Source organism: Calypte anna, chromosome Z (assembly GCF_003957555.1).
Source record: "Calypte anna isolate BGI_N300 chromosome Z, bCalAnn1_v1.p, whole genome shotgun sequence".
NCBI lineage: Eukaryota > Metazoa > Chordata > Aves > Apodiformes > Trochilidae > Calypte > Calypte anna.
Genome location: NC_044274.1, coordinates 64,570,288 through 64,598,170, shown reverse-complemented (window position 1 = coordinate 64,598,170; position 27,883 = coordinate 64,570,288). Strand labels below are relative to the sequence as shown.

The following is a 27,883-nucleotide window of genomic DNA, read 5'->3' as shown; positions in this document are numbered from 1 at the left end:
TATTCAAAATTTATTTTTAAATAAAAGAAAAACCAAGCCATTTATTTTAAATAAACATGGTATATTCTACACATCTGTAGATGAACACAACTTTACATTAGCCATTTTTAACTTCTAGAATTTCTGTTGCAGCATCTTCTACATTTGACAGTGTTGACTTCCATTTCATAATCAACTGCACAATACCCAAACGAAACTATTTACTTAAGTGAAGCTTTGTTTTTCATGACCAAAGATGGCTCTACAAGTACAAAAGCATCTTTTAAACAGTTATCCCCATCTATTTATTTTTTTAAGTGAAGTCTGTACAGCCTTTTTTTTTTTTGGTTCTGTTCCATTGCCTGCATAGAAATCAGCATAAAGCTAAATTGCAAGCTAAGCTTCACATTAGCAGTGCAATGAATGGCATCAAACTTCATGAAACAAAGATACAAACATTGTCAGCAAAATACAACTATGTAAAAAACAATATTAAGACCAGTATGTTTTTGTGGATCAAAACTAGACTAGCTTTAAGTACGCAAACTTCCTCAGGAAAAATGCTTCTTCCTGATTCACATGAAGAGAATGAAGCATGCATCAAAAGCCTTTGTTCATAAAGCAATGCCCATTAAGAGAGTTCCATGGTATCATAAGGCAAAAGAGATATTAAAGTGGATGAAGCATTTTGGCCCAGAGTATGTTTTACAACACATACATACACATTGCACTTGTGTAGCATACGACAGATAAAGGATTGGCTCAGTAAGGTAAAAATATCCATTTTTATAAATACATGTCATTATTGCTAATTTGCTACACATTACCATCCAACTTTTAAAGCTGCTTTGTTGGTATTAGCCTTGTAATTAGCAGCTCACATTCATGGTGACAATGGTATTCTATATGAAGAAAAGTAAAGCAGCATAAATATAGCTATATAAACAAAAGGCTTATGCAGCGTCCCTCTCTAGCTTTGCTGTGTTTTTTAATTAAAGTGTTCAAAGAAAACAAGTCCAGTTCACCACAAATTAGGAAGTCACAATGAGGTTGGAAACCAAGCTACAGGGAGCAGGGAGGGGAAAATAATGGCATGCATTTAAATCTAGTCCTTTTAGTCATACCACTGAAATACAAAAGTCCAATTTAAAGACTAGACTAACAGTAGATGGCAAAAAGCCAAGAGTAGACTTAGTTTGATACTTAAATTAATATTACAGTTTCAATCAGTAACAGCAAACTCACCTGGCCCTTTAATATATTCACAGTAATGACTGTAATTGAGTACGTAATTATGACTAGCAAAGGTCTGTATATTCACTTTAAAAAGATACTAAATACCTGCATAATGAAATTACATTCTCAAGACATTGAATAAGAAAATAGCTCACTTGTGAAATGTTTCTAAAATGTATTCCCGCTCCCTTCTACCCTTGACTGTGTCCCCCTCACCCCCCACAATCCCACTCCTCCCACTCCCCCGAAATATTCACTCACAGGGGAAAACAAACACCCCTTAAAAAGAATGGAAATATTGAAGGGGATGAGCTTGGCTAGTTAAAGCACAGTGCTTAAGAAGGTTCAAGACAGAACCAGATCAGAGTTGGCCAAAAGGTGCACAATACATGCCTGACCAGTAATTCCTTCCAACACATTCTATCAAACTCAGTCAACTTTTGGTTCATTGCAATGACTAAATTATTTCATATATACATATAAACACAAGATTCCACTTTACTTCAGTTTGTTTTTGCAAAGCATTTTTACCTTTCCATTTATTTTGTTCTGCAGCAAACATGAGAGGTAGGCATAAAGCATTTAGGAGCTTCTTCCCAAGGTCCTGTTACTAGCTCAAATTAGTGGGATAAGAGAAGTTAGCTGTACTACAGAGATTTTACTAGGTACAGCCACCTACAATCCAGCTGGAAAATAGCTGTGTGAACCCTGGATTTGCTAGGTTAGCACACCATGGAATAAGAAGCTGTTCATATCCAGGAGGATACTTTTTCTTTTTTTCTTTTGTAAAGGAGTTTACTGCAGAGCATTCCTATGGGAAATAAGATGTCAGGACCAATTCTCTCCGTTTCTATTTGTACATGGAAGCAAGGTTCCGTCTGGCCAAGACTACAGATATATTTTCACAGATGCAAGTGCCATGCAAGAATAAATTAAAGAACAGATACCAAAACAAACATACATACAAGTAATAAAACTACTGAAGGTAGATTTTCTTAAAAGTATTTATATAAACAATTTATAATACTTATCTCCCGCCCCCCGCAACCCCCCCAGAACATCCCCCTTTCTCTTTTTGACATTCACAGTTACAAAGCTGTGGCTATACATCAAGAATTTCTTCTGCAGTGCCTCCACAACGTAATCTGTAGCGTCGTGTCCTCCAGCTAATAGTGGGGTCCCACAAAGCAGATAGGAAAATATAAATTGTCATGGATTCTCTGATGAACCAAGCTACTGCATAATCCAGTTTTGAAAAACACAAAGGACCACCCTAGGAATAATAAAAAATAATTAAATATACTGATTATCCAAAAGTACTTTTAAATAATTTAAAGCATTTCGGATAGAGGCGAGCCTATTCTAAAGCTCATCATCCAGGTTTATAAGTCAACAGCATATTTTTAATAAGCAAATAATGTTTTCCTGTTCAAGCCATGATTACCCATGTTAAACATGAGGACTTCAGCAGAATGACCAGAAGATTGGAGAAGAGACTAGTATGCAAAGCAAAAGGCAAGGAAAAGTGTGACAATTTCACTTTTTTCTTTTTTAGGTATGTAGAAGATAACTGGGTTCTTGCCACAGACCCCAAAAGAACAGCATCTAAACAGATGCATATTGCACAGGAAAAGTAAGAAAGAAAGATGCTTCCAGTCTCTATATTTTCTGCTTCTTTGAGAACTGTCATGCAGAGCTGAAAATCAGGCTTCAGAAGAAGAGTAAGCACAAAGCTCCTCTACATGTTGCTCATGGCAAGAAGAGTAATTAGAAAGGTGACCATTAAAACTGACCTCTGGAGTTCTACAGAATCAACACGAGGTTTAATTTTCTTTTTTTTGTTTCCAATATGTATTAAAACTACCAAAAAAATATTTTCCAGTGTGAGAACTATTTGATTTTTTTGATACAGGTAATTACAGATCAAATCTGGATGGAATACAGCCACAAGCAGAAAGTAGTCTAAATAGTTCCTGCAGCGTTAGAAGGAAAAATTCTGCTCTGATCTGTGACATCTTTCTATATTAAAAGCTTTTGAGGTCTCACTTTCAGTGACTGGACAAGTTTTTAGAAGTAGGCTACAGCTGTACTGTAAGTCCATTATTCCAAAAACAGTGAAAAATGTACTGAAGAGTACATATACACATCAACAAAACCTAGACAAATTGACAACTAAGATGAAAGAAAAACAAACATGAAATTCCACAAAGCTGCTGTTCTTGTGCTGTTTGGAAAAGCTTAAAATGTGTGGATAGGCCTAGCCAGAGCAGACTAGAAATGTGAAGATGACGGGGACAGATATCAGTCTACACAAAGGCAGGTGTACATAGAAAACAAAATTACAACCAAGGACACTTATTCTCTTTTATGGTATTACAGCTGAATCTGGAAGACTGCGAAACAACCTGATTTGACCAGTTATTTCACTGATGTCAAGAGAATTAATCTGTTATTACAATGTGGCTTAGCTTTCTGCTGAAGCAGAGAGCACTAGTAACTTTATTAACCTCTAGAGAAAACAAAGCTACATACCTGAACACCTTTCAGTTGAATGTAGTCAAATATAAACCATGCCAAACAGTGACACAGGAAAAATACCATTATATCCCATCTAAACACATGATGAGCTGCCCATCCAATAACCAGACTGGCAACAAAGCACTCAGAGATTGGCTCACAAATTATTGTGGCAGGTAACATATTAATTCGCAGTTTGGCCCACCTAGAAAAAGACAAACAAGTCAGTTCCTTCTATGCATTATTCTTTATCTACTCTTTCCCCACATTGTCAAATGATGAGGTATCATGGTCTTTTCTAACAATGCAAGTTTAATCTTGTCTGATTTACATCATCTCCAAATAAAATATTGTTAAAATTTTCAGTTTTCCCACACCTAGCATTTAAAGGGTACTGAGAGGGTTTTTAGATTTTAAAAAATATTTTTATCAGTCATACTTCTGTGCAAAGTCACTGCTTTTCTCCTAACAGTAATGAGAAGTGTGCACCAAGCTGCCTAGTGGAACCTCAGCATTCCAGACATTAGATCAAATTAGCTTGAAAATATATTTGTTCTCATTATCAGCTTATACACATAAGAAGCAGGTGACAGAAGTAGACGGGAGAAGAAATAAAGATTAAAATTTTACCTGATCATTCTGCACTGAAACTGAGAGATAGAATATGAACCGGAGTTTTGCATTGCAACTTGTGTGGCCATCGCAAATTTCCAGCCCCTAAAAAATTAATGTATTATTGAAAAAAAACATGAGAACAAGAGATACAAAGAACAATTAGAGAACAAACATCCAAAAATCATATTAGGCTTGAAAAGTTTCTTTGGCATATGTTCCATATTAAATGGATATAATCAAGAAAGTTAAATGTATTTTATCAAGTCTCTTCACTGAAAAAGCAAACACTGGCTGAATAACACAAAGCAGGTTTTCAGAAACTTTATTCCTTTTTTTTAAAAATACTTAAAAAGTAATATGCTTACTTCAGAATCATCTTACCGATCAGCTATTGCTTTGGCCATAAAGTAATCTTCAGCAATATACTGTGCAAAAGCTATCAGTCCTCCAGCTTGATCCAAAACATCCTTCCTCATCAAGCATGACATTCCTGTTACACACTTAAATCCAGTTAAGTGGGCTGAAATATATGACCTAGGATGTGAAGTTCCAAAATAAACCTGCAAAAACAAGACAAGGCTTTTAAAACTCTGTATATATTTAAGTACTACTCTTTGACACTTTTCTTCCAAAAATGTTTGGAGGGCAAAAAAGTGCTAGACATGGACAGATATGACAGTGTAATTGGAAATATCTTTATCACCAATCTAAGAAATCCAGTCTATGACCAAATCTGAGAAATCTAGCAGGCTGCCCAGGGAGGTGGTTGAGTCACCATCCCTGGATGTGTTTAAGGGTCATTCAGATGTGGTTTTAGGGGATATAGTTTAGGTGAGAACTTTGTAGAATACGGATGATGACTGGACTCCATGATCCCAACCAGAAAGATCCTATGATTCTATGACTTTGGCTATGCTTTTACAAATGTATAAGCTGGTTTAAAAGCACCTATTAAGCTACAGTATTTAATTTGGTATTTAATTTCTGAATTTACTGAGGTTGTGCTCAGGGAATACATTTTAAAAATCCATTAATTTACTAGTCACTAGGATTAGTATATTTGTTGGTGATAACTGACAGACATGGTATCTCCTTTCTCTTACAAGGATTAATTGCATTACTGCATACCTGCTCTTACAAACTTACTATATGGTTGTACAGAAGGAAGAGAAATTTGTTTACTTAATGTACTTGCAAACAGAAATAGCAAAGAAAAAATTCAGATTGCAAGTGAGTCTTCTTATAAATTCAGTAACCTAAAAAAAGACAGTGGGAATTAGTACTAGCACCTCTCATTACTATCCTTCCTTATAGACAGTCTTCACACTGGTCTTACAGATACAGTAACCCATTTAAGCAAAGGAGTGCTCACCTTGCAGTGTACTGGATCTGGGAGCAAAAAGCTCCTCCAGAAATACAGAAGCAGGACTTGCAATTGTTGTGACTGTAGCACAAAGCAGTGCTAAGGGCTCCATGCTATAGCTCCTTACTCTTCTCTTAGAAGAGGATATTCAGACAAAAGTCACAAAAGTCACTCGAGCTGCCCTCCCTCCATGCAGTGAAGGAGTACTGAATTTCACTGCACTTTCATCTCTCTTATTTCTATCTTTGACACACATTAGTTAACCTTGGGGCTAAAATACATGCCTTATACATGCCAGATTAGAAGAAGAGATACTTGTTTGAAATACATGCCTTGAGACACAAGGAACAAGTAAACTTGGCCTCTTCGTTCTACGGAAGAAAACTTACTATGAAGGAGAATAGGACAGAGTGACTGTTATCAAGATGGTGGACAGTAATCAGCTGTTCACTTTCTCTTTCAGAACAAGTATTAAGTAACATGAAGTAGAACTATAGAAGAACAAGGGCCAGAGTGAACAAGATGGTGGTTCCTGTAACAGATAGTAAATCTATGGAACTTCCTGCGAAGTACAGTGACAGATGTTCAAAATTTGTATAGATTCAAAGAATGGAAAAGTTCAAGTAAGTAATCTGTCTTGACTATATTGAGGACTAGTAGATACCCAAGTCTACTTCCTCCTCAGGAAGTCTCTAAGATCAACACTGCAGAAAGTTGACAGTATTACAGGAAAACAGGATATAAGCCTTGCTTGCGTTCTACACTCCTCAAAGGCTGTGCCTATAATCCCTGCAGGAAGTAAGATACCACGTGAGCTGGACTTTGCTGACTTGTCATGGCCATTTTTGTGGTCCTTTTCAGACATCAAAATAGAATTAATGGCCCTTTCTAACTAAACACTAGAAAGACTTTGGCATAATTTAAAAAATTATTATAATTGACAGTAATTTTCATCCTGTAATCTTTAGTATTTGTATTGTAAACTTAAAATACTGAATCAATGTTCAGAGCAACACAGTAGAATTTTGGAGCATGTAAAAGATATCCTACAACAGTTTGAAGTATGAGTGTAGCTGGAAAAAAACATTTCTTCACTCAAAAGGTGCAAGAGGCACTATACAACTTTCAGTCAACAAGGACCTTGCATTAAAAATCAAAACCAACAGATACCCACCTGTTCAAGTGTAGCAGCAAAACCCTGTCTGTCTGCAACATAGGGAAGCCCATGGACCAAGCCCACTTTTTCAGTCATCTGATTGGCCATATCTGTCAGTGTGTCTGGAGTTACTAACCAACAAACAAAAAAAAAAAAAGAGTTCATTGACCAGTTCTGCCAACAGCAGACTACTGTATAGAGACACCAATTCTTTCTCTTACCAGTATCAAGAAGCATGCCTACTTTGATGCACAGTGTTTTGCAGGAACAAAGTTTCAGAAAAATAATAACAGCAACTAATTTCATAATTATGATCAACTACAAATATGATCAAAACCTTTTGAGAAGCATTTTTCTTAATGGAATTTCCACCTTTAATGAGAGATTGAACATTTTTATATCACAAACACATTTTTTCAGATTTTTAAATTTCACTTCTACTTGTGTTCTCACAAGTAGAAATAATCTCCAGCAACTTCTTCCCTACAAGAAATAATAGCAATATAATAGTCAACATATTACAACACACACCTACCTCTGATTCCACTATCGCAAATCCATATGAGATCATATTTGGCAACTTCATACCCAGGCATTAAATTGTTAATTTTAGGGTTGATGCCAACTTTCTTGCCACCTAAAAAATACAAACATCATACACAAACAATGTATAAGAGTCTTTTTTATAATTCAGACCCAAGACCCAAAAAGTTTAGACAGACTAAATAAAGGCTGATGTTTATCTATCAGTTCTTAAAGCCCACTTGCATGAAAAAAATTCACTTTTAATTATTCCCTTCATATCCATGTTTTAGATCTTACTACAACGACATGGAGAATTTAAAAGTAAACAGGCTAATACTTCCTCAAAATGGGAGGGTAGCAAGGTTGCTGTAATTAAAAGGGCACTAGAACTACAAATCTTATTACTACATTCTGTAAGATAAATATTCTCTACCTCTTATTTCTAAAGGCTACTAATTACGATAATTAAATTCCACAGAACACTAAGTTCTAAGTTTAGCAGAACAATTAAGGAGCAAAATAAAGTGAAGTACCTGTCTGTCTCCTGTCAGAGAACAAAATGGCATTCTACTGCCTAGTTTTAACATCCCTTCCCTCCTCTAATTCAAATGAAAGGAAAGAAAGAGTCCTACAGCCTAAGCTTTTGAAAAAGGATTGTTACAGGACCTCAAAAACACAGCCACAACTCCAGGTCACTTCCTAAACATTCAGTTCAGTTCAAAGACTTGTACAAAGTCTGCTGTTTAAGATTAAGTAGGAAACAGTTGTGGGAGTTGCATAATTCATTCTTCTTAGAGCTTTTTTGGACTAATGTCACAGATTGTGACTTCAAATTTACTTGCTTACCACAAACTGATTAAGCTACAAAACCAAACCAGGCTGAACAAGACAGCTATTTATTCTAGAACACTGTTAATAAAAACCTAAAAACATTATACAAGTAAGAGTCCCACCTTTGCATTGCTTTGCTTACCTATGAAGAGTCTGGCATCAACATTTGGGTATTTGCCAAGAAGCTTTTTGCACACATCAATAGCTGGATCATCATGATCTTGTACACAGAGCAGTACTTCATACTGGTAAAAAAATGTATACACACATTTACATACACACTTACTTAATATTAATATGGTCTAGGAAATTAAGGTTAAGAGAGTACCAAACAGAGAACCACTATTATAGAATTAAAAATAAAACCAAAGGGGTTGTTTTACAGCTAAGTAAGACTCTTTTTAATAAATACTTGCTTTTGCATTTAAAAACAAGACCCAAGTCTGTTTCCCAACAAACTCTTGTTCTAAGGAATATTAGTTTTGCAGTTATCAGAAGGGTTTCTCTTAGGCATGAAGCACGCTGGTATGCAAGGCAAGATTTTTGTTTCCACTTCCATTTTTGCTTAAATGACTCTTAAATCCAATCTTATATTCAATGAATTACAGCACACAAAATATTACTTGACTGCAAACCTCTGAATAGAGTTGGAAGACTATCCACAGATAGAAGTATATGTACACTTACTTAATTGGATAATAAAGCTAAGCTCAGGAACATGTACATGCATATGTAATGTACATATATTTTCCTCATTAAAAGAATAATTCTTTAAAAAATCAACAACAACTAAGTAAAAACTCTGTTTCAGCAATCAAAGCTACATGATTGTTATATGTGAGCTATGAAAAAGGGATGAGGAAACAGCATTTTAAAAATCACTATTTTGAGACTGCTTTGCAGGCTTTGATGGAGGTATTTCTGTTTCTGCAATAACAGCAAATTCTTTAAATACTCTTTACTTGATATAAGCTTCCTCTCTTCCTGTAAGAATTACTGAACTATTAGAACAAGTTATTAAAGCTCCAATCCGAAGAGTAACATTTAGAAAATGCATATTTATGATCGAGATACCTTGGAACCATTCTTACAGTCCAAGATCTAAAATCAAAATCTCATTAAAAACAATTTTCTTGGACATTGATATAGCAGTTGTAAATAAAGAGTCCTAACTAGCGATGAAAAGTGTTACAATGTTCCATCACCTTACTGAACTTTTTCCAGTAAAAATACTTAAGCAAAAAGTAATTTAAATTTCTAAAGCTGTCTTATGGCCTCAACAATAACAATCTCCAAGGTTCAGTAAGAAATATTTTATATAACAGAAGACATTAAGCTAAATACATATTTCAGGAAAAAATAGTATGGTAAATACAAGAAGTGACGGCAATTTAACTGCATTCAAAATATGTGAAAACTTAAAAACACTAACCACTAAATGAGAGCTGGCAAGACTTGGTCTAGCACTGCAGCCTATCAGACAAACACATCTCTGCCTCTCAGAATGCAAACTCAAAGTTGATTTACCTAAAGAACAACCAGTATTTGATTTTTATTTGATTTCTACTAACACGGAAAATGGAATTTAAAGAGCTAAATACTTGTCTTATTAAGCAGACAGGTCTTTCCACAACAGAACAACCTTGACAGCATGAACACCATAGAATTTACCAACTGAAGAAATAATTTAATAGGATGAACAATAAAGAACTATGTAAAAGTGCAACAATTTTTCCTAGTTTTTAAGTAACTAATCCTCACTCTATGACACTTCTATATCCCTATTCTCCAAGAAATTTAACCAGAAATACTGAACTTGGACACTGCAATATTTTAAAACAGTTATTCATAATAAAACATTTATTCATAATAAATGGCCTCTGTATGCAGTAACAATATAAAGAACTACAAAATGTATGGATAAAGCACAAGAAACACAAAAAAAACTTATCTACCTAAATATTACAATCAGGTTTATTTGGACATAACATGAATTGGAAGATTTCTGCTCAAATTACAATATGCACAGCAAATAAGAACTGCTTAGTGATAACAACATGTGTTAAGTCCTGCAGTTTAGAAGCTGCATAACTGGCTTCTAAGCAAGACACAAGTGCTTCACACATGGGGTACCTGTGAAGAATATAAGAGAATTAGTATCACTGTAGGTTGAACTCAGCTTCACTGGAACAAGTTTAAAGATTATTCTTTTCTAATAATTTTTTCCTGGACAGCTAAACTTTGGATACCAGGCAATATTGTTGCTCTGATTTTTGTGGTGTAATGTCAACCCCTTAAATGAGGTATATCTATACCTGCTATTGTACAGAACTGTTTTCAAAGAGTCTGGGGATCTTGCTTATACTGTATAATCTGTGCCCCAGTAAACTGAAGCATTCACACCCCCATTTCCATGTTCATTCTCCTTGACAAAAATGCTGTTGTCACTATTGTTATCAGATCAGTGTGGAGCAGCAGTATTTTAAGATTTATATGCATATGTCTCAGTTATGAAAAGTAAGGGTCAAGACTGTCTGCCAAAGCAAGATTCAGCATAACTGTTTTTCTGAGTTCTCAGACAAATTGTATTTGTAGGCAAATGTTTCAGCTGCACATTTTTATACTCATTATAGTCATAAAACAGCTTAAGATATTGTTGCCATTTATTTGCACTGTTTGCAATACTGGCATACACAGAGTGCCTCAAGTATGCTTAAACTTATCTTGGCTACACCTAATCTTTATTGCACTTTTGTTGAGTCCAAAGGATGAAAAGCTTCAGTCATGAACATTCAAAAACTTTTTTTTCAAACTTCAAAAGAAAGACTACCCAATTTTTTGTAAGTTCCCAATGGTGGGTTTGTTTTTTCTTGGTTTTGGTTTTTGTTTGTTTTTTTCCATTGTTTCACCCTGCCTGCTTATAAGTTTAAAGCTCTCGGTAAGAAAACACAAAGAAAACTCATTGTGCAATGTCTGTGTAGTCTGTACAATACACATACTCTGACCTTTTACAACTGAAGCAGCATTGTAAAAAATAGTTTCACAAAGAACTGGGAAAAGAGGCCTTATCAGAAGTAAATTAGAAATTTTAGAATTCAGGAGTTATGCAGTAGAAAACAGTCCTTCTTCTATCCACAGGAATATATACCAAGTAGTGAATGATGCAGCAAATATTTTCAGGTTTCTTCTTTGAGTTGTAACCTCCTTGGAGCAAGGACAACATCTGACACAGTTATCATCTATATTACAAACAGTGTTCAATAGCAAATGCAAGCTTCTATTAACTATTTGTTTCCCAACACCAATAAGTGGCTTAGAAACTATCCTGCCTACCAGCAACATGTAAGGTACACCACCTCACCATGGAGCAATTCTTCATTAAATGAGCCATCAGTAAGAGCTATCAGATAAATGTTCTCTATTAGAGGTTCTGTTACAGCAAAGTAGTTTACTGAAGACTGTGTCTGGCATCTCAAATGATTTTTTGCTTGATTGAAGGGCTACACACTGCTATTAACACCATGATATAGGAATAATGATTAAACACATCTCAGTGAAGTGCAGAGTATATCTTTCCCCTAAGCCCTTGGTCATCTTCCTTTGTGGACAGCTTTTTAAAAATGAGTAAGTTCTGCTTGCAACATGTAAAATATCTAATTATGCATTTGATGGAAGGCAGAACAAGACATAATCAAGTTACATAATTCTAGCCCAAAATCCTGATATGACTTATGGAGACATAGGACGAAAAAACAAAAGATACACTAAATTGTATACGTACTTTTGGGTAATCCAACTCAAAGAAGGTTTCTAAGTTGTTGATCAGGTTTGGATCCACACCTTTTAATGGCTTCAGGAGTGAAACACCAGGAAGCTTGCTATATGGCTGTTTATCCGTGGCTTTTTTATTGAGGTGAAGGCGTCTGCAAGAAGAAATACCATACATATACCACCACATAAAGAAAACACACTAAAGAAATCCATGCAAAATGCAGTCAGAACTGAGGAAGATTGAGCTATAATTGCTGCAAAAGCAAGTTTTAGTTGTAGAATCAACAGCTAATTTTAAAAACCTGACCGTTGATGAGTCAGAGACAATGCCTAAAAAACCATTAGCATTGTATGTAGGTTAAATTCAACCTTATTCAACTTACTAGACATTTCAGATTAATGCATTTTGCACCATGCATTTTTATCAATAAGAGTAACACCTTTTTCACACTGCGTAGGAGACAAGATTTTTCTGCCTTCCTCCACAGCATTAAAGCTCCTAATATTATAAACAGGTTAATCAGAAAAAAATTACTGTAAACAAGAAAAAAAAAAAAGGCTCAGGTGCTTTGCTGTTTCCTGCATTATCAGCCAAAACTTAGTTAAAAAAACAAATTAAAATTTTAAAGAAAGTTGAAAGCATGGGGAAGGAGTTGATCCCAGTGATCAATTTGTTAACAAACATCTCCAAGAAGAGAATTAGGAGCAATAATCAACTGTAGTATAAAAGTCCTAAAACCTGAACAAGAGGCTGGTTCAGAGACATGGCTAAACTGAGGACAACTCCGAACAGTCTCTGGTATCTCAGCAATGAAGTATATTGACAGTCATGTCACAGCTCACCAACAGGAATTTTTAATCCTACAGCCCCATATGAGTGAATGCAAAATTAAATTTTGAGAGCTTCATGGGCCACTATACGATGAAATTTGCATTAATAAATATAATTTGAGTAAGTACGAGAATTTTTTAAAATTTGTAATTTTACAAATTAAAATTTGTAAATTGGTGTATGATTACTGCATGCTGTAGTTCTCTAACATGCATAGCAGTCAGATTGAAAGAATATTTCATTGTAGTACATTCCTAGTGGTATCAATTCTTAGCTTAAAAACTTCTGCATAGAGCCTCAAAAAAAAAAAACCAAACCCAAAACAACAACCCCAAAACAACAACCCCAAAACAACAACCCCCAAAACAACAACCCCCAAAACAACAACCCCCAAAACAACAACCCCACACCCACCAACAAATCAAAATCAGTCACATTCCTAGGAAGCACACTCCTGAGAAATATGTTTGATCGAGTAAGTTACTGAAATATGAAGGAACTATACTAAGGGAAGAAAATCCGTAAACTCTCTAGAGTTATTTTTTTCCCCAAAATGGGACAGTGACATTGCATTTGTTACACTACCAGCTCTGCACCCATAATGCTGTTACAGAGAATAAAAAATGGGCTCAGTAAAAAGACAGAAGGATGGTGTCCTTGTACCGAGTCCAAGCCTGGACACTGCAGAGGTAAACTGAAATTGTGCTGCTGAGCAACGAACAGCCAGGGGACAGTCAGACCAAAGCAGGAAAACCAATAATAGTTCAGAGAGCTACCACAAACAGCAAACAAAGGCTTTAGTGCAAATAAGAAAGGAAGGTCTGAATTCTTTGACAAGGAAGAACAAAAGGTAGATAATGCAAGGGGGTAAAAAAAAAAAAACCAACAAACCCATAAAAAACCAAAAATCCCCTCTGCTTAAAACAGCCTGTAGCAATGCAGACAGCTTAATACAGAAGCAAAATCCTGGATGAATATGATTTTCAGAGAGAGTGGGTCAATTAAAAGGAAAAAGATATGGAGAGAAATGATGACATCTGTGATAAAGACTAAGCACCAAGCGATAAAACTGCAGATTCTTGCAAGGTGTCACGTTACAAACCATACTGACACACGGGATTGTACAGGTGATTGAAATCTAAGGAACAGCCTACACACGGTGTGAAGACAGGGAAACCTCAGAAAACACACAAATGAGGCATGCAGCATCATCAGTTTCTGCCCAGCTATGTAACACCACACATCAAGACTTGAGAGAGGATCGCTCAGTATGACAATAACTAATATGCTACTTTAAGAATAAGACTCTAGTTCAGGTTCTCTTCAAAATGCTGCACAAAAGGGGCAGCTTGACATCCTGGAAGCACTGTAGCATTGTGACAATAAGGTAAAGCAACTTCCACGACAGTAATTGCAATGGTCTGTTAGACTCCATGGAGCCAGAGGCAAATTAACAGTAAACCCAATCATCCTATACTGAGAGGGACTATTTGTGGAGCAACTTAATCTGAAGAAGAATTCAAAAGTTACAGCTGAAAACCAACCAGAGAAACAGACCAACCACTATTAAAAAAAACATAAAACCAAACAAGTTACATTACTCAAACTAAGGTTACTATTTAACATGGAAATCAAAATAATTTACGAAATTCAAACAACAGTAACATTGGTGATGCAGATATGTTCTAAACCAAGTTGTGTGTTGCAGAGCACAGAAGTCTCCAGAATAAAGGTCAGGTGAAGCAGTAAGTTGGTATTTTTGTGCACCTTGTGTATTTTGGTGGTTAACCAGAAACAAAACCAAAACCCAACAACAGCAACAAAAAATCCACTAAATAATACAACAAAACCCAACAAACCCCCGAACCCAGTTTTGTTGCTCAATTTGATACAGGTTAGCAAGAAGTGACCATGTGGTATACCGAGCAGTAATAACTTAGGAGCATGGATTTTTTTATTTTGGTAGTTCTTTCCTCTGCTGAGAGAGAGAGTCTAATTTACGGTTGCTTCTGTGAGTTAATTATTACCATTTAAGAAATGAGAATGAGAAACTTTGCAGGTGCCTGTTAAATAATATATCTAGTTGGACTACAGATCACGAAACAATTGTACATCCTGCTATTTTTTTCTTTCCTATTCTACATACACTACCATCAGACCACATAAAAGGAACTCCAGTTTCTCTACCTAGGGACTGCAGGCTGATCTACTTAATGTATATATGTGCAAAAATGCTTGTAAATAACCTAGCTAGTGGTCTATCACACACAGAATCTGAAAGTGTCTTTCGTTACTGATCTGCCAGTTATCTCTTTCAGAGTTCAAAGTTGTTACGTGTTCCTTGGTGCTGTGTTTTTCTGCAGCTTACTGCATTAGATAGAGATTAAAAAAAAGAATTAAGTATGTTTGTATAGTTAGTGTTCTGACAGCATTGGGCTAATTTCAGTGCAAAATAATTTATAATGTACTATACACAATACGAACTTTTAGAAGGATTGCTTTCTTTATTATTTTGAAGTGTACATGTCATACGTCCTCTGTGGTAAAGAAGACTGCTGTGATGACAATACTTGTCTTAACCACCAAAAAGTACAAGTTTTTCTGATCTCTATACTGGAACAGTAAAGATTTGATGGATGGACCACTCGCTGGATAAGGAACTGGCTGAATGGTCACACCCAAAGAGTTGTGATCAGTGGCTCAGTGTACAAATGGAGATGTGTGATGAGTGGTACTGCTCAAGGGCTGGTACTCAGCCCAGTGCTGTTTAACAGCTTTCTTAGCAACATGGACAGGGGAACTGAGTGCACCCTCAGCAAGTTTGCTGACAACACCAAACTGTGTGGTGAAGTCAACACACTGGAGGGAAGGGATGCCATCCATGGGGACCTTGACAGGCTCGAGAAGTGGGCACGTGCACACTGCGTGAAGTTCAACAAGGCCAAGTGCAAGGTTCTGCACTTGGATCAAGACAATCCCATGCATGAATACAGGTTGGGAGGAGAAAGGATCGAAGGCAAGCATGAGAAGGACTTGGGGTTGATGGTGGACAAGAAGCTTAACATGAGACACCAATGTGTGTTTGCAGCCCAGAAAGCCAACTGTGTCCTGGGCTCCATCAAAAGAAACACAGCCAGCTGGTTGAGTGGGATTCTCCCCCTCTACTCTGCTCTCATGATTCCCACCTGGAATACTGTGTCCAGCTCTGGAGTCCCCAACATACAAAGGGTATGGAGCTCCTTTAACATGTCCAGAGCCACAAAAATGCTCAGAGGACTGGAGCACCTCCCTTTGAAGACAGCCTGAGGAAGCTAGGGTTGTTCAGCCTGGAGAAGAGTAAGCTCTGAGATGACCTTACAGCAGCTTTCCAACACCTGAAAGGGGCCAACAAGAAAGTTGGGGTAGGGTTTTTTTAGATAGATATGTATCAAGAGGACAAGAAACAATGGTTTAAAACTTGAAGAGGGGAGATTTACGTTAGATATTAGGAGAGAACTAATATTTACTATGGGGGTGGTAAGACACTGGCACAGGTTGCCCAAGGAAGTTGTGTACACTCCCTCCCTGGAAGAGTTCAAGGCCAGGTTGGATGGGGCCTTGAGCAACCTGATCTAGTGGGAGGTGTCCCTGCCCACAGCAGTGAGGTAGGAACTAGATTATCTTTAAGGTCCTTTCCAACCCCAGCCATGCCAAGATTATATGAATATTTGCATAATTATACATGACTCACTAGCAGCAAAGATACCTCAGTGTTCCTTCTCCTTGTGCTGCCAGTAACACCAGTTACACAAGACATCATAACAGTATCACTGCCCATGCAATCCTATGTCAACTCACTCATTTAACAGATAGTTCAATCTGGGTTTTTTTCTTCACAGTTCAGGTTGCATTCTGGCAAATTAGTTAGGAAGCTTCCAGATGAGTGGGCTTCCAGAAGAGCTGAGCTGGCAGTGAACAAACAGCATAACCACCCCTGACCACAGAGTCAGAGCAGGACCACTGTCAGCAAAAAGGAAGCATCAGGGGTGCAACACCTTATTCTAGAACCTTACATGAGGACATACATCAGGTCAGGCCCCTGACAGCTCTTTCACAACCAAATCTGCCTCAGCCTTGAGGGGGACTTGTGCATGTTGGTTGATGAGAAGCTCAACATGAGCCAGCAATGTGCATCTGCTGCCCAGACAGCCAACTGTGTCCTGGGCTGCATCAAAAGAAGCGTGGACAGCAATCAGAGGGAGGTGATTCTCCTGCTCTATTCCACTCTCAGGAGACCCCACCTGGAGTAATGCATGCAGTTTGGAGCCCTCAACACAGGAAGCACATGGATCTGGCTGAAGCACTTCTTCTATGAAAACACGTTGAGAGTTGGGGTTGTTCAGTCAGGAGAAAAGCAGGCTCAATGGAGACCTTCCAGTACCTGGAGGAAGCCTACAGAAAAGTGGGCATATACTGATAGTAATGGTTTTAAGCTGGAAGAAGGTAGATTTAGGTGAGATATTAGAAAGAAATTCTTTGACAAGAGGATGATAAGACACTGGAACAGGTTACCAAGAGACACTGTGGATGCCCCATCCCTGGCAGTGTTCAAGGGCAGGTTGGATGGGGCTTTGAGCAACCTGATCTGGTGGGAGGTATCCTTGCCAATGGTAGGGGGTTGGAACTGGATGATCTTCAAGGTCCCTTCCAACCAAAACCATTCTATGATGAGTTTTCTTTCACACCATTCACTCCCTGATAGGTTCTTCTCTTCCCCCATTTCTCTGCCTGAAACAGCTAGTTACATTCTGCCAGCATTCTCAAGTGACTCCTGAAGCTTAAGGCACAGCACCTTCTACCTCTCTTGGCTGAAAGGAAGATGCAGACATAGAAATGTGCTGGAGATGGTTCAAGACACTTTTGCTTGGCTGTTGGCCCAGTGCCAACCCATTCCACAAGCCAAACAGTGTTCTCACGTAGGCAGTCTTCCCCATCCTCCCCTCTTGCCACGCGATTAAACAGCCATACAGGCACATGGCAAGTAAATCCACCCATCAACTCGAGTTACACAAGTGTCAGATCCAACAAGAGGGAGGCGCAGAAATACGCAGCTGGGAGCAAGTGGAAAGAACTTAAGAGGAAGCGCTAATGTCTCTCTTAGTACAACAGCAATTATAATGAAAAACAATTGACATGTAACTTGGCTTTGATAAAACACTCGTATGGAGGGAAGTAGACAAATCTGAGAGAGGAAATGGTGAGTAAGAGTCAGGTGCCCACTTTCCAGTCTAGACTTCTTGTGGCTGTCTGCCAGCACAGAAACAATCATAGGTTTGTGCATGCCTGCAAAAAACCTGAAAACAAAAAATTTAATCCTACTGTTTGCATACTTTACGTTGAAAAGACTGCTGGAATTTGTTAGTGCTCCATCAAATGCCAGCTGAAGGCAGAAGGCAGACCAAACATTTCATTCACTGTCAATGTGTATTTTCTCTTCTACTACACACATCCTACAGAAAAAAAAAAAAACCTCACAAAAAACCCGACCACCTTAGTATGTAATGCAAATAAATCACAACAGGAAGTGGATAGGAAGGGAAATGATTTTAAAAAATAACCTTAAAGCAAGCTCCAAAACAACAAAAGTCAGAGCTCTAAAAAAAAAAAAAAAAAAAAAAAAAAAAAAAAAAAAAAAAAGTTGAATTAAAAAGTCTTGAGATGGAATTGAGTGAGAAAGCACCTAGACTGTGATAACTAATTATTCAGAAGGTCCATATTTTCAAAAAGCAAATAGCAATTTGCCTTCCCCATTTCAGGCTAGTAATAAAGACAAACAAAATCACACAACACAAAGCAGTAGAGATCCTATCAAGTGCTATTTTACATTTTGATTTTGAAATATTCATAAAGATCTGAAATTCTTTAAGAAGCATCTTACAAATGTTATCTCAAAATTCATGGTGAATAGATGCAATCCATAGCTCCACACAGTCTTCTTTTTGACAGGGAAGAGGGATAGGAAGGTTAAATTTCTTTCAAATGTGTTGGGAGTTTTAAGTAGGAAAAAAATCTTTCATGAAGAAGGAGCAAACACTATAGACCTCAACTTAAAACCAGCAAACACTCCCCTTTCTTAATCTAGAAATTCCTTTTCCACTCCCCTCCCTGCCCCCACACCTGCATGATAAAATTGAAACAGACAGGCTCCCATACAACAGAATGTGGTTTAACCAGCAGTAATGGGAACCCTTTTACTGTCTGAATCCTACATAATTTACAATTGAACAAGCAGAAATGAAACGTGCTCAACAAAAAACACACCAAGCTGTCTATAACACAGCCATTACTGGATCATAATAAGCATTAAAATGAACACACAGTTCTTCCTTGCAGTCTGTCTGCAGGTTGCCATCAAAATAGCAATTGACTCCCAGTTTCTGCTTACCCACACCCTCAGCCTACTGGTGGCTATAAAGCCGTCAGCTCTGCAAGATAAATTGGATCAGCCTGCTGATCAAACAACTATCCCACAGAAAAAGCTAGCTTGCTGATCAGAGTCACCACGTAGCCACATGCTCACTAAAGGCTGACTGGGATGGCAGAAACGTTTAGAAAGGTGTAGGGGTGGAAGGAGATTTGGATCATCCCCTTGAGCATCAAACCAAGAGTCACAGAAATGGAAATTATTTTTTTTATACAGACTCCTTGCAACAAACCTTACGCAACGTCAGAGAACTACATCCAGCACAACTCATGTTTTATTTGTGAAAGCATCACCAGTGGGTGGCTGTAACTCTGGGAGAGATAAAGCAGCCACAGCAGAGAACTTTTAGTACAGGATCAACCCCTCCATTTTAAGTATAGGATCTTTTAAAACACAAAGCTGAAGAACAGTTGTATTGCAAGACTATTCTTTTTTGTTTTCTGACTTCTATATTTCACATCATTAGGATCAAAAAATAGCTCAGCCCTATTAATTTCATAAGGCATAAGTTTTAAGTGAAAACACCATCTGCTAAACACTATGTAATGTGCTTCCTACATACCCCAGGTTGATCCTTCCTGCTCCTTTTTTTGTGCAAAATGATTCCCTTCACTTATCAACATTTTCCAGTTCCTTCTCCCTAAAAGCTTCCAGAACAGTTAACTGACAGTAAAGCAGAAATTACATTAACAAATCATAAAACAGACACTGAGCCAGTATTTTCTCTAAACTTTCAGTGGATGACAGGCCATTTTTTATTTAATAAACTCAGATCAAGTGTTTCCAGAGTACAAAACTTCGCACTGAAGCAGAAACTTTACTCAAACACCAAATCACACAAGTTTGAACACACAGTCCCTGGCTCTATTATCCCCAGTTGGGGTAACAAAAAAAGCTGTAAATCTTGTCTGGAATACACAATGGTCAGCAAGACAGCATCACTGCCCTTGCACTGCAAATGTCATGCAGAACTTGAATAAGTCTCCTATAGGGATCATCAGAACTGAAGAAAGCAATTATAAAACAAACAAACAAAACAAACAAACAAAAAAGCCTCTGAAAGAAAATATTAAGTTAAGGTTACACATCTCCACACCATTTGACAGCATTTCAGAAGGGCATTTTTTTCGTTTCCAGCAGATACAAACTAGAAAAATAACTTGGTGAATTTCACTTGCCTTCTCTCCATAAGAAAATAAAAGAAACAAAAAACCAACCAACCAAAAAAAAAAAAAAAAAAACCAAAACAAAAAAAAAAAAAAAAAAAAAACCACAAAACCCACCTTACAACTCTGGGTTCATAAATCCTCAAAACAAACCACTCCCTACTACACCATCTACATAAATCTGCTCGGAAATATTATAATGAAACATATGTATCATCTCTTTTAACAATGCTTAAAAGAAAGCCTGGAGTATCTTCATTTTGAAACATCTTGTAAGCATTTCAAAAGGTTAACAGGAATACAACCCTTGACAAGGTATTTCAACCAGACACTGTATCTCCTCATACAGTGCAGTCACAATTAGCAGGCAGGGGAAAATGCAACAAAAATCACGACTTCTCCAGCCTGAAAATCATGAGTACTCTCTTCTAGCCCATCACAGAAATCTGTGAGGATGAGGTCAAGAAGAATTTCTAACTTTCCAGTTGCTACTAACATTCAAAATTCAAAAGTTCACGTTCTCATGGAGGACACATGTCTCAGAGGTTTCTACCTCTTTTCAACCCAGAATGATACTTTAAGCAAGACTTATATGCATGTTGATTTAAGCTAAAATACATTTCAGTAGAAAGCACTTAGGATTTCTCCTCAGTAACAGCTCATCAACCAAATTCTGATTTTCAGTAGTTTGATTATTCTGTGTCTAATAACTACAGAAACATTTTGCCTCATTCACCATGAAGTATAGCACACTACCCATTATCAGCCCTAAGCAGTAGTCACCTGTGAAGTCACTACTATGAAGACACATCGAGCCAAGACCTCAGGATGAGCATTTAATAAAAAAAAAAAAGACACTCACAAACAATGAAAATAAATGTTTCACATTGCTCCTCATGGACTGTACTGCTAAGCCTGACATGAGCCCTACCAAGGGTAGGGAGTAGAGGGAATTCAAACAGTCTTTGGTGTACAAAGAGGTGTTTCTGAAGAGAAGGACAATAATTCAAGTAGCCAAAACCAGACCAGCTACTAGCACAAATTGCAGCAAAGATACATTATTAGTTATCCCAATGTTTTAATGAAGAGATCAGTTCACTAGAAGCACCTATCAAGTGTTCAAAAATTGCTTTAAGAAATACAATTCCAAACCAAAATGTTACAAGTAGTACTGTCAAGACAGGTCTAATTTTTCACTTAGTACAACAATTTACTTTGGCTTTTCATCTTATTTTACACTTGAAAACATACTTTTACCTTACTTGTCCAAAGGACAGCATAAAAATTCCTTTTTTACACTACAACCTGCATGGAAAATTTACACACTTATACATACTTCAAGTTCAATAAAAATTCAGCTAAAGAATGAAGACAAATCCTAGAATAGTTACAGCACTCTGCAAGTGCCAGGCATCTTTCAGACACTTCCTGAAGAAGATCCAGTACAATCCAACTTCAGTTTTCTGTTTGGGTTTGATTATTAACAAGAGGGAAAGGTGCCTCTAATTACAAGAAGTTATGATTTGCATTATCTCCAAAGTCTATTAAAATGATAGGTCACCTATGCCTGGTAACACCTGATAGTAACAGGCAAGTTCTCTGAGGATGACCTTTTAAATTAGGTCTAGACTACATTCTCTCCTTACTCCTGTCTGTGACAATGCAGCCTCAGAAGCACTTCCACAAACCAAAGAAAATGCAACCCTTTGATAGTAAAGCTCAACTACAGCTCAAGAGCCACTTTAGCCAATTTGTTGCCAGACACTGACAGTGGAAATATGTGAGACAGCCCAAAGGAAGAGAAAGACCTAGCATAAAAGATAAGAAGCAGATGACAGAGGACAAGCAGAGAGGTCAGGGAACAGAGCAGGGTAATCCTAGACACAAGTCACGGACTGACAAGCAAGGGAGGGACAAAAACAGGGTGGCAAGACAACCAAATAGGGCCAAGAGTAACAGAACTGTTATCTTGTTAAGGATGAAAGGTCACAATTACTATAAAGTAATAGATTACTAACCAAGAGATCATAAATACTTCATGTAGCAAAAAACAGAACTTAAACATTGGCTATGTGGGGTGGGGTTTTTTTTTTCGTTTGGAAGCCATGGTTACAGAGCTCTTCAATGATGGAGAAGTACTTCAGGAAACTTGAGCTTTATACATCCGTGCAAACTAAATTTCCTCCTTGTGTATATGCATTACAATGAGGCTGGTAATTAATTTTAGTTACATTCAGGTGTTTTATTACACTTGTATATTTCTAAAAATCTTGGGTTTTAGTCAGCAGACAAGACACATGAGCCCACCGCATCCAAATGCAACATGAATGCATCATTTACTATTTCTTCATTGACCACTGTAACATACACACATTTTAAAAACCTAGAACTAGCAATATCTTCTTCAACTGAACGTCATGCACTACCCTTCCCACTCACACCTGGGAACTTAGACAACTCAGTATCCACAGACCCTGAATGCCTTAAAGAAACTGATTTGCATTAAACGCTATAATTAGAATTTCCACTGATCACTTAAAAGAACAAAAGAGACTCAAACCATAACATTACTCCACCGATTCAGTTTTGTGGACCAGGCAAATAAGAGTGCAAGTAACCAAAAATTAACTTTTACTTCCTTAAAAGCTACTCTGTTGTCTCTCCTCAGTCCCAGAATCACTGTACAATAGGTGTGTTGTACATCTCATCAACTCATCTTGGTGTTCAAGTTAAAACAGTCAAGAAAAAAAAAACAAAAAGAGAGAGAGTTAGAATATAAAACCTTCCATTCATTCTTAAATGGAGTCTGAAGACATAGTAGAGAAATAGCTATGTGTGAAATATCACATTGATTATACTTATTTAAATAAGGTATTTTCTAGGTTCTGCATGCTTTGCTTGCCAGCTTTATTCTAGAAAGAGGCACAGCATATTCAGAAAGCACTTATTATTAAACTAGAACCATCTATTTCTAAACAGTTATAACAGCAAATCAGCTGCAACAGATCTTACCAGCCAATGATCAGAATTACAAGATGTGTTAGAGTGCTATAAAACCCAAGAAAACAGCTTTAGTTTGGGTTTATTTTTTTCCCTGATTTCATAGGAGTTCTGTTCCTCAATTTGCATGTACTCAGAATAGAAGTTAATAAGACTCACTAAATGACTATTTTAATAGTCTGCTAAAATTTTAAAATTTACTCCTGAACACTTTAGTCAACACTATATTTTTTCCTTGTTAGGACATCATACAGTGGTCTTCCATTTTACAGACAGCCAGGTTGGAAGGGACCTCATCTGGTGCAGGATTCCTAGGCAGGTACAGTTTAGATGAGGTGGCCCAGTACCCTCTCAATCTAAGTCTCAAAAGTGTCCAGTGTTAGGGAATACACCACTTCCCTGGGGAGATTATTCCAGTGTCCAACTATACTCATAGTGAAAATTTTTCTTCTGGTGTCCAGTCAGGATATCCCTAGAAAGAACTTGAAGCCATTATGCCCTATCTTTTCCTAGTGAGTTCTTGTAAAAAGGAAGTCTTCATCTTATCGGTAGCCACACTTTAAGTGCTGGAACATGGTACTAAGGTGTCCACTAAGCCTTCTTTTTCAGTTCTTTTCTTTCTTTTTTCCTATTTCAGATAGAGGTGTGCATTTCGGTTTCATCCTGAAAGTTCATTTTAGTTTTTCACAAAAATACACAACCTCAGAAGGTTTCAGAGTCAGTATATCAGATATTTCTACCACTGAACTCTTCCTGCTGGATCAGTTGGTGACTTAACTTCAACTGAAGAGCCCATATGAAAGCAAAATTGGGTCTTAGACAAGTTCATTTTTGAGTTTAAAGTAGCAACTCAAACAGGTCAAATATCATAGCCTTACTATACAAAGTAATCTATGCAAACTGCACTTCATCTGATTACTAGCTATAAAAAACTATTTGTTCCATGCTTATTAAACTTCCTTCATTGCCGAGAGAGCACCAAACCAAGATCCATTTCATAATTACATCAGATAATTCATGAAGATTGGCCTTTTGACTTAACAGTGTGGCTATCTACGTTTCATTGCTTCAGCCAACCTGCTTATTGCCTATCCTACTATACTTCTTCATAAATCAAAACCAACTAAAGGGGGGGAAAGGGGTGGCAAGAGTCAGATTTTGCAGATGCATTATGGTAGAACAGTCTTCTGCAACTGAAAGCTTGTACAATACCTTAGCTAGCCAAAAACCCTGCATCTTCTGAAGCAACTACAGGACAAGCTAACACTGTTGAAATGCTGTCAGGACCTTAACCTTGACAACTGACAGCACTCCCAAGACAAAAATAAGTTTACTTTCTTGAATAATACCATTCATCTACTTATTTCAAACATGTTCTAAGTATTTTGCTAAAACAAACATCTAAAATACCAATGGGTAACCACAGGAGAACTGCCTAGGCCACAACAGTTTTGCTGACATGTTTCTGCATTATTTTAATATTCTAGTGACACAGACCAGCCCTTCCAAATCGCTAGTTCAGTTCTGCTATATGCAGACTGAACAGCCCCTATCCGAATGACTTCAAAAAATGTTAAACCAACAATTCCATTCAAAAAGAGAGAACAGGAAGACTAATTTCATTTTTCCCCTTCACTAGAGGAACTACTTTACAGATTCAGTGTAAATAGTTCTCAGTACATGGCAAGTATCATATAATTCTACACTAACACTGCATACTCTTACTGTCACCAAAAGGAATTTCCATCAGTAAGAATCCTTCATACCTTTGTGGTGTAGGAAAGGGTGCAGTGTGCTGTGCCCACCGTCCAAGGCAAAAGAGTCTCTGTGAGAGAAGGGGCACTAGCAATAGCGCCCAACCACCCCAAATTTTCAGCATTAACAATCACCATCAATCTGGATCCCCTCCCCCATAAATGAACTCCAACAGTAGACACACACACAATTGATTACCTCCTCCTGATTATTCCCCTCACAGGGCTAATTTTGCTTGCAAAACCAGGCCATTTCTCCACATACCACCCCACCAGACAATCCCAGAGCTCTCCCCCCTTTTGCAACGCAGAGCTTACAAGGAGCATAGGCTTCAAACTCAACAGAGCCATGCTTTTTCCAGCCACCAACTATAGCACACCAGTTCTGGCTTCCCAGCAACACCACAGCCACCACAAGCTCATCTCCCAGCTGCTGTAAGTGTCCAACATTTCCTTCACGTCACTGCAAGCAAAGGACCACTGTGTGGTCATGTTACGGGGAATATCAGTCCTGCTTCCACAGATCTTCCAAATCACTAACCAGGGCAGCTCCTCCACAGCAGCTTGAAGTTTGGTGACTAGAGCTGCCAGCTGCTCACCTCCAACCAAGGGCTGCTTTTTCACACTGAACCCTAAATACCCCGCTGTTACCACCAGCTCATTACTCCTGAAAAAGACTCAGCTCCTGGCTCTGGACCTGGGTGGAATTTCAAGAGCTCACTGGAAGCACAGCTTTCTCCAGGGTTGGGTCGCACAGGGTGGGTCTCACCTCAATTCTTACCCAACTCCTCCACAGCTGTCAAGTTTTCCACATGTTAACACACTGTTTGCATTAACTCCCCATACATAATACATACACTTGCAGCAAAAATTCCTAGTAAACACAACTGCTTCCAAGTTTCACACCACTGCAAATATTCCAGTCCCAGGACACACCAGCTCCAGCTGCTACCTGCACTACCCACCAATGAGACCAGTGTCAATTCAGTGACTTCTACTTAATTTAAATTATTGCCAGTTAACAGGCAATGTATCACTGACCTGCTTACTGAGGAAAAAAGACAACCAACCACACTTTTAGGGAAGCACCTTTCATCCTCCTCCCCCAGGCTTGGCTTCAGTCAGTGACCTTTCCTCCTCACATTTCTATCTGAACTGCTCATTTCCACTGCACCTTACACCCAGCCCCTCCCTCTGGGGGATGGGTGGGGGGGCCCTCCTCAACCAGGCTACACTCAGTACCAGTGTGTAATGGTTTTTCTGCCACACCCTGCATCTTACTCATTTTCCTCCACTGCTGGCTGCTTCTTAACTGTTACTCAGCTCCAGCAGGTGTACCTGTTCAGGAGTGACTTATCTACAGGTTGCAGTACCTTTGGCAGAGGTTTCTTTTGATAGTATGGGTCCTCCATGGGCCGCAGTCTCCTTAAAGGTGGGTCACCCAGATGCTGCAGTCCCTTAGGGTGTCCTCACCCCAGCAGGTCGCAGCCCATTTAGGGCTCTAACACGGTTAACCCGCAGCCCATTCAGGACCGTCCCTATACCCGTGCGCAATCCCTTTGAGGGTGCAGTTCGCGTGGCACCGGCTACTACTAGTACTGCCGTTATTTCTCAAAAAAAAACAAAAAAACAAACAAAAAAACAAAAACAAACAAAGAAACCCCCCAAACCCAATAAAAACCCAATTAAATTTAAAACAACAACAACAACGAAAAACAAAACCAAACGCGTACTCGGAGGTTCAACCCTGTCTGCTCGGCACAGGGTACTGCCTCAGTTCAGCTGCTCCCCTGTACTCTCGTTGCAGAGTCGGAAAGCACACGTTTTATCACTGCTCTGCTCCTCCACCACCAGCGGGAAAACCTCGCTTTACAGGTGTACCAGCAAAAAATAAAACCCAAGCAACCTCGCAGCGCTGAAGGCAAAGAAGCCAGGGTGCAAACCCAGGCGGCGGACACCTATGGAGAAGGACTTTCATGCTGGCGAGGTACCGGCCGTGCCCCCTCCAGAGCCGAGCCGAACCGAACCCCCCACAGGCGGCCGGGCCTGACGCCGGGAGGGAGCTCCCCACACTCACAGGTGTGTGTCCCCCAGGGCACGGGGAGGACGGCGGGAGAGACTCCCTGTGCCCGGCACCCGAGAAGCAGTGGCGGGGGAGCCGCGGGCAGACGGCGGGGTAGCGGGGGACGAGGCCCGCTGCCGGGATCCTCAGCGGAGGGGCCGCCAAGGCGGGCGAGGTGAGTGAGGGAACAACGCCGGCGCCATGCCCTCCCCCCTTTCTCCGCCGCGGCCCGCGCTTACGTGTAGATGATGGACATGAAGTGCATGAGCCAGAGCACGACGAAGAGGATGAGTCCGAAGATGGCGAGTCCCGCCAGGGCCAAGGCCAGCACAGCCATCCCTTGGGGCGCAGCGGCCCTAGCAGGAGCCGGCGGAGAAGCAGGAGCGAAGTGAGGGAGGGTCTGTCGGCGTGTGAAGCCGGCGGCTGCCCCGGGCGCGATCACCCAGGTGGTGGCGGTTCTGAAGCTGGTGCTAGAGCTGCTGCCGTCCCTACCGCGACAGCCTCCGCCCCGAGAGCCACTCGCACACTGAAGAGGGGCAGGCACCGACCCGTCCTGTCGCCCACCGCCGCGGCCCCCGCCTTTCTGTCAGGCGCAGGCCCCGCCCGACCCCCG

At 38.9% G+C, this 27,883-nt stretch overlaps 1 protein-coding gene across 1 annotated transcript; it reads right to left on the bottom strand.

The window, feature by feature from the left end:
• UGCG (UDP-glucose ceramide glucosyltransferase) lies at window positions 1-27,841 on the bottom strand. The gene is made up of 9 exons (XM_030467773.1): window positions 27,510-27,841; window positions 12,004-12,145; window positions 8,365-8,467; window positions 7,402-7,503; window positions 6,885-6,997; window positions 4,729-4,907; window positions 4,363-4,449; window positions 3,748-3,937; window positions 1-2,488 (listed from the first exon to the last, which is right to left on the bottom strand). The coding sequence occupies exons 1-9, from the start codon at window positions 27,605-27,607 to the stop codon at window positions 2,318-2,320; spliced, it is 1,185 nt and encodes a 394-aa protein (XP_030323633.1). The 5' UTR covers window positions 27,608-27,841; the 3' UTR covers window positions 1-2,317.
• Between the last annotated feature and the right edge of the window lie 42 nt (window positions 27,842-27,883).

Coding starts and splice junctions, on each gene's coding strand:
- UGCG (XM_030467773.1), bottom strand. CDS start 27,607: ATGGCTGTGCTGGCCTTGGCCCTGGCGGGACTCGCCATCTTCGGACTC. Junction 4,908..6,884: donor TTGCTGCTACACTTGAACAG/GTGGGTATCTGT, acceptor TTGTTTTTGCAG/GTTTATTTTGGAACTTCACA. Junction 2,489..3,747: donor TTCAACTGAAAGGTGTTCAG/GTATGTAGCTTT, acceptor TATTATTCCTAG/GGTGGTCCTTTGTGTTTTTC.